Source organism: Egretta garzetta, unplaced genomic scaffold (assembly GCF_000687185.1).
Source record: "Egretta garzetta isolate BGI_Z169 unplaced genomic scaffold, ASM68718v1 scaffold172, whole genome shotgun sequence".
NCBI classification, from domain to species: domain Eukaryota; kingdom Metazoa; phylum Chordata; class Aves; order Pelecaniformes; family Ardeidae; genus Egretta; species Egretta garzetta.
Window position 1 is genome coordinate 887,666 of NW_009258951.1, and position 7,196 is coordinate 894,861.

A 7,196-nucleotide genomic window follows, 5' to 3' on the forward strand; every position below is an offset into this window, starting at 1 on the left:
CCAAAGCGCCCCCCCAATGCCCCACTCTGGTGCCCCAGCCCATCCTGGCACCCCCAGCCCAGCTTCCAGCCTCCTGCAGCCTGGCAGGCTGGAGCCCCTCAGGCCCCTCAGGCCAGCTTCCAGCCCGGTTGCCCCCAGCCCCCCACTTATGCCCCTTGCCCAACATCCATCCAGGGACCCCCTCCTACAGCCCCCCCAGTGTTGGGGTCCCCCCTTGAGCAGCACCGGTCATGCCCCAGCCCCTGCCAGTCCCCTTGGCCTCCTGTGCATGGGTCCCTGCACATGTCTGTGCATGTACATGTGTGCCCATTTGTGTGCATTTGCAGGGCTGTGGGGGACACATGGGTGTGATTCTGCAGGTGCCTGTGAGTGTGGCCATGTAGGGGCCATGCCCTGGATGCCCCTTGCCCCATGATTTGGCCCTTCCCTGGGGGCTTTCTGCAGACCTGAGCAGCCTCACCTGGGATGCCCCATCCCAGTCACCTAGGGCTGGGGCTGCTATTTAAGCTCAGGCTGGGGCTGCTGCTCCTCGCTTGAGCTGTGGGAACAGGCCTGGACCTGGCTGGCCCCTGGACTTGCAGATGAGGATAATGATAATGGCACAGGCTGGTTGGAGAGGGCTGCCCCACGACAGGGCAGCCCTGTTCCTGATGCTCCCTTGCATCCAGGTCCTGCTGCTCACGTGGGTGGGCTGGGTTGCAGCAAAGCTGGAGCCCTGTGTGGCAGCAGCACATGCCAGCCCCATACCAGCCCCACAAGAATCTCCCTCTGGGTGTCTCAAGGGAGGAAGAGTGGGGTTTTACAGACAGCCCTGTGGTCCATCTCTCCATGCTGGCATCTCCATGGCCTCAGATGCTGTTGAAAGGTGCTGCAGAAGAGAATCAGCCAGGCTGGTCCATGCGAGAGGGCAATTACTTCTATTTTGGGAAGGCTCAGCCATACCTTTGTGCTGGGTTCTGCAGAGCACTGGTCCCCGTTGTTCCCTCCCAGAGCAAGGATGGGGCAGTGGTGCCCGCTCTCTGCTGGCAAGGCAGTGCCGTTATTCCTGCCTTTGCTGGGGAACCAGCTTGAACTTTTTCATGTGACGGCTTCTGCTCCTGCAAAAAGCGCCTGGGAAAATAGGCGAGAGGCCCACGCTGAGATGTGGCCTGCTTTTCCCGTCACTGAGCCCACGTGCCACTGCCTGTGGGCAGGGACAGGCAGGCCGTGGCATGCGCGGGGCTGGGGGTGAGCGAGAAGAGGAGCAGATGGGCTGTGTGGGATGTGAGCAGGGCAGGTGCTGCACTCCAGGAGGGCTTCCAGCCTGGCGAGCTCCTGGGGAGATGCTGGAGAGGGGTCACCCTGGGGATGGCCCCGCTTATCCCACACCTGAACCTGTACAGTGCCTTGCACCTGGAGGAGCTGCTTGGCTTGGCTATAGTGGCAGGGGGGAGCTCTGTGGGGCTGGTGGGGCTTTGGGGGTGTGGGAGGGATCCTCCACCCAGCCCAGGCAAGAGGAGGACCAGATTTGTGCGGGCACAGCTGGGCTGTAGGCAGGACAGGGCAGTGCTGTGGCTCTGGGCACCGCATTTACTTGGGACATCTCTAGTCTCTGGCTCCCCAAGGGTGCTGCTGGTCATGCAGCCCTGGGGGCAGGTACCAGGGACCTGAATGTGGGTGGGCAGGGGGGTGCAGGAGGGTCCCCACCTTCATCCCCTGCCAGTGCAGGTTGCATTCCCCCATGGTGAGCTGGACTGTGCACTCGCCTTCCCCTGGCTCTCATCCCACCTTCGTTATCCGCCTTTTAGCAGCCACGTAATCTCCTTTCTCGCTTCCTTTGCAGCCTTTTGTCCGACACAAAGCCGGCTCCAGCGGGAAGAAGGGGCTGCGCTGTGCGAGCAGGAAGCAGGCGGCTCTTCCTGACCTGGCTCCTTAAACCTGGGCCACAGCCCCCAAGCTGTGACACCTTGCAGGTGATGCAAGGGCTGGGGGGCAGCCATGACCCCCCCTGGGGTGGATATGGGGCCGGGCCGGAGGCATGCAGCCAGGCTCCCAGTCGCAGTGGGGGCTGACAATGGAGATTGTGCGGCACCACCCGGCCTTGGGTGATGCTCCGGGAGCCCACTGGCACGTGCTGTGACCCAGCCCCACAGCTGGATGCTGCCCCTGAGCCCTGCACCCTTGGTGGGGATTTGGGTGCCAGCTCTGGGTGCTTTGACGGAGGTGAGGGGTTTCCCTGCAGTCACTGGTGCTTCAAGTGGTTTTACGCTGGAGAAACACCCTGTGCGTGCACAAGCAGCTTGTGGCATGTCCTGCCTAGGCTCGGCAGGGACCCCCGGGCAGCGGGAGTTGGGCTGGATGGGAGCACCTGGTGGTCCCCAAGGCCTGGCAGGGATGGAGTCAGTGGCCTGGCAGGCAGCGGCTGGATGGTAGGGGGCTCGGAAGAGACAGGAGACATCAGCCACCAGACCTGGGGCTCTCTCTGGTGCAGGTCTAGGAGCCTGTCGGTGCTGTCATCCAGGGCTGGCCCCCCAGGGCTGGGGGCTGCAGAGGCATGCCTGGAGGCCGGCTTTGGTGCCTCCATCTGTGCCGCTTCCAGCCCTGCCAAGAAACGTGAAATGGCACTTCTGCTCTGTGGCAATGGCAGCCGCGGCCCGGGGGGCCTTGCCAAGTGCCAGCTCCCTGCTGCTGCCACCGCTGCTTTCTCTGAGCACCCAGCCCGGTGTGGGGGACCGGTGAAGGTCATCACCAAGGTCAGGGATGTCCTCCCCTGTTGGCTATTGCCGCCAGCTCTCGGTAGCCACGCAGCTCCCAGGAAGCAGAACCCAGGTGGGGATGCCGCAGTGCATGCTGCCTGTGCCGTGGTCGGGCAGCTCCTTTGCATGGGCGTTTTGGGGGAGCGGAGGCATGCACCCAGGCTGGGTGCAGGCAAGTAGGGATGGCCACGAGTGCCAATAGTTGTGGTGGCCTTCGTCACCGTAGTGAGGAGGTATTGGGGGACAGGGGACAGGCATCCTGCTCAGCAGCTGTGCTGCAGGTGAGCCCACCGCAAGCCCAGGACAGCAGTGTGTTCCTCGCCTCACAGCCAGTGATGTGGGAAGATGAGGCCAAAAAGCCCTTCCTGGAGGGGAAGTGCCTTTCCCAGGGAGGAAGGGCTCAAGCCTTCACAGGAGAGCGAGGGCCAGCCAGCAGGCTGTCACTAGTGAGATGAGTTTATTGGTCTCAGCATACAGCCTGGCTTTAGGAAGAGGGTGCTCCTGAGGGGGCTCCGACTGTAAGTTGGGGGAGGTGGCACTGTCCCCATCCCTCACACAAGCTGCCCAGGGTGCAGTGATGTCATGGCTGCATCTGAGCACCCCCAGCATGCTGCTTGGGGCAGGGGCTTCACGGAGGGTCCCCTGCCCAGGCCTGGCGGGGGTGGGTGTGAACAGCCCTGCTGGGGTGTGAAGCTACATCCTCGCCTGTCACCACATCTCTGGTCACCATGACAACAGACAGGGAGGCAGGCGGAAGCGGGCTGGCAGCCCTGGGGGGTGCGGGTGGGGGCCATGGGCACAGGCTGGCACCCACAGGGACCCTGGCCGGGGGGGGATGACTGCTGGTGGATGCCTGGGTCCCCTTTGGGCCCTGCGGGGAGGGAGGCTAGGCAGGGCTCAGCCTGGGCACTGCGAGCCCCCTGCTGTCCTGTTCTGGACCAAAAATCCCGGGGGGGACAGCAGGTTTGGCTGGGGGCGTGGGCTCTGCGGCACAGGCAGGGAGCCCCTGTGCTGGGCGGTTTGGCATAGTGAGGTTTGGGCTGGTGCTGAGCTGAGTGGTTGAGTCACACTGCTGCCTGGAGCGGTGCCAGGCAGGGCTGCTCAGCGGGGTCTGCAGTCCAGGCCACCCAGGGGCTGGTGGCCTCCCAGAGGTGGCAGAGACCCAAGGAGGGGGCACACAGGGTAAGGCCATGTCCCAGCATGGGCTGGCATCTCCCCACATTCCTCCAGCACAGGGGATGTGTCCCCAGCCCCTCAGCGACTGTGGGGATGGAGGGGAGTGGGTGGCTGCGGGTCCCCCTCTATCTGTCCCTGTCCCCAGCTGGCTGCTGGGCCCCAGGGAACGAGGCGAGCAGTCCTGGGGAGCGCGGGCACCCACTGCCCTCCTTGGCCCACGCACCCACTCGTGCCAGCAGCTCTTGGCACACAGGGAGTGTGTTCCTGGCAGCCCAGCCCTCTCCCATCTGGTATTTATCTTTCCTGAAATCCCTCCTGCTGCGGGGGGGATGCCTGGCTCTGGGGGGGGGACCCGGGCCCCACTGCTCACTCTGCAGCGTGGCAGTCATCATGCTGATGTGGGGAAGAGGCTGGGCTGAAAGATGGGGTGGGAAGAGGAGAACCAATCCCCCAAAAACTGTACATGGGTCCCGGGAGGTTTCGCTGGGTGCCCTGGGGCATCATGGCTGGCTGTGGGCCCTGGGGGCAGTGCCTCAGGGGCACCTTCGCTGCAAGCCAGCACCCAGCCCCAAACTGGTAGCAACGGGGGCCACTGTCCTAGGGAGGGGGCACATCATCCCATCATCCCCCCACTGCTCCTGTCTGGCTGCCAGAGGCCTGCTAGTGCCGCTCCCCCCCCCCTTTCCCCCCCCCTCGCCTCCCTCCTCAGGGCTGTATCCTGAGGTGCCCCTGGCTGGGGGTCCCATGCCCACCATCGCTCGGTGTGCACCCAGGCTGGCTCCCTGGGGGAGAGTCTCAGCTGCTGGCACGTCCCCCCCGACTTCATGGCGCGAAGGAAGAGGCGAGGCTGAGCTCGGCTCCTTGGCTTTATCACTCCACACACCACCACAAGCTGCTCCTGGCTGGGAGGCAGGCAGGAAAGCTGGGTGCAGCGGGGGCCAGAGGCACAGGCAGGCTCCGAGGCGCCCCAGGGCTCCCCTCCCACTCCAGGAGAGCAGGGACCCTGTGGAGAGGGACGGAGGGACACCATCCCCCTCCCCAGGTGGCAGAGCAGCTAGCGAAGAGGCATATTTCATGCCCGCCAGCCCCCAGGTGCCCCCGCACGGTCTAGGCAGTGGCTGTAGGCACATGGACTGCAGGGGGGAGGACAACGATGCCACCAAGGTATGCCACTGCGGTGGCTTGGGGGAGGTCTCTGTCACTCCTCTGTGTCCCAGCAGCCCTGGTCTGCCCCTGCCATCCTCCCCACAAAGCCATGCGCTGGAAAAGCCGAACAAGGGAAAAGTCCCACGTGGCTTTGGCGGGGGGTCAGGGCTGGGAAAGGGGCACGAGTAAAATAGCCGGCAGCCAGAGGACTGCCCCAGCGTGGGGCAGGGGACTTGGCTCCTCAGCTCAGGCACTAAGTTTTCCCCCAAGCCTTCATGTTCAGGGTGGGGGATCCCTCTGGCAGACAAAGGGAGGACGAGACGGCTCTAACTCCCCCCCTACACAAAAAAACAGACGAGGGAGCATGCCAGGACCCTTCTCTCCCAACAGGAATCACTCAGCTGCATGCAAGGGGACAGCTGAGCTGAGATTTCTGCAGGCTCCAGGCTTGGCTTGGTTCACACTGCCCCTCACTGGTCACACCCCCCCCCCAAAGTTCTCTCAGGCCTGGTAGAGGGGCACTACACGGTCAATGGGCCCCCGGCAGATGGGGCAAAGGCGGGCAGGCAAAGCCTGGAAGCAGCGGAAGCAGCAGCAGATGTGGCCGCAGCCCAAGAGGACACACTCGCGGGGCCGTGTCAGGCAGATCACGCAGGAGTCCTCGGGCCCCCCGTCCCCGGCCTCATCACCATCCAGTTCCTTGTCCTCACGCTGCTGCTTGAGGCGGGCGCGGCGGTAGGCACGGCACAGGGCGTGCAAAAGGACAGCCAGGCCTGCAGCAGCGCACAGCATGGCCACCCCCTTCCAGAGCCCACTAGCTGACTCCAGCTCTGCCAGCACTGTCTGCCAGTCCCCAAGGCACAGGAAATACTTGCCCCCATGGGCCGGCGGCTGGAGGTGCAGGGAGCCATCAGGGTGCAGGGCCAGCTCCCCGATGCCCGTCAGCCCGGCCCCCACCCGCAGCATCTCCTCTGTCTCCAGGATGCCCTTGGGCTTCTCCCCGCTCAAGTACTGGCCCAACAGGTCGCGGAAGCCATGGGCCGGCTGCTGGAACCGCTCGTACACAGTCTCCAGCGGCAGACAGATGGCTCGGAGCGGGCTCTCCACGCTCACCTGCGTCACCGCCTCGGTGTCTGGTGAGGCCAGCAAGAAGGGGACGGTGTAGACCTGCTCTGAGAGCACCCGCTCACTCTCGCTCCTGCAAGCAGAGTGCAGTGCTGGGATGTGAACAACACGGAGGAACTCTGGGCTCCTGGGGCTGAGCCAAAGGTAGGGACTAGAGCCTTTAACCGAGCCATCTTCTGGCTCTCAAGTGGCCCCGAGAGGTTGGGAGTCTGGACCCAAGGGTGCACATCCACCCTTGCTGTCTCCTATTCCCCTCCACTCACCAGCTCCGGGCCAAGCTGTTCCAGATCAGCCGATGCTCTTTCAGAAGCAGTTTCTGGATCACGCCCTGCAGCCCCTCATGGTAATGGCTGGTCAGCGCAGCCTTGGCTGGCAGCACTATGCCTAGGGACCAAGGGATGCATCATGACCAAAGGAGGAGAGCCCAGCCCCTGTCCCCGGTGCGGGGCTGCAGGGTCTCCTTACCTTCCAGGGCGACGTAAGGCAGGCATCTCCCATCAGCCGCAGACACCAGTGCTGGTAAATCATCGTCAACCTGGAGCTTTGGGGCCTCCTGGAAGAGCAGGGAGTGAGTGTGAACATGGGCAGGGGCAGATGGACTGGCAGGCAAAGGGTGGGCAATGCATGGCTTTGTGGGGATCTCTGGCAGGATGTGACCTGCTTGGTCCTGGGCATCGTGACACTGGTAGAGGATGAAGCAGGTTGCAGTCATCAGTGAGGTGCTGCCAGATCAAAGGCTCTGGGCAAGGCAGTGTAGGGCAGCGGGGGAGGGACAGTGGGCAGGAGAGAGCATCTGAGGGACAGGGCTACCTGTATGCGTGCCACGACGCTGGCTTTCTTCCTGTACAGGTAGTAGAAGAGTCCGGAGAAGGCAAGGCTGGAGCCCAGACACAGCAGCTCCCCAGAAGTGATGGGTGGTGCGTCCATAGTGCCAGGCTTGGCACCCCTTGCCCAGCCTGGGTCTTGCCCAGCACCCACGACCCAGCCCGGGCCCTGCACCCAGGCTCCCACCTC

General features: G+C 64.0%; 1 protein-coding gene across 1 annotated transcript; it reads right to left on the minus strand.

Annotated features, from left to right (window-relative positions):
• Nucleotides 1-4,777: 4,777 nt before the first annotated feature.
• Nucleotides 4,778-7,117, minus strand: LOC104122287 (mitochondrial ubiquitin ligase activator of nfkb 1-A). Its single transcript, XM_009634390.2, has 4 exons — nt 6,993-7,117; nt 6,648-6,735; nt 6,446-6,566; nt 4,778-6,255 (listed from the first exon to the last, which is right to left on the minus strand). The coding sequence occupies exons 1-4, from the start codon at nt 7,107-7,109 to the stop codon at nt 5,559-5,561; spliced, it is 1,023 nt and encodes a 340-aa protein (XP_009632685.1). The 5' UTR covers nt 7,110-7,117; the 3' UTR covers nt 4,778-5,558.
• Nucleotides 7,118-7,196: the final 79 nt, after the last annotated feature.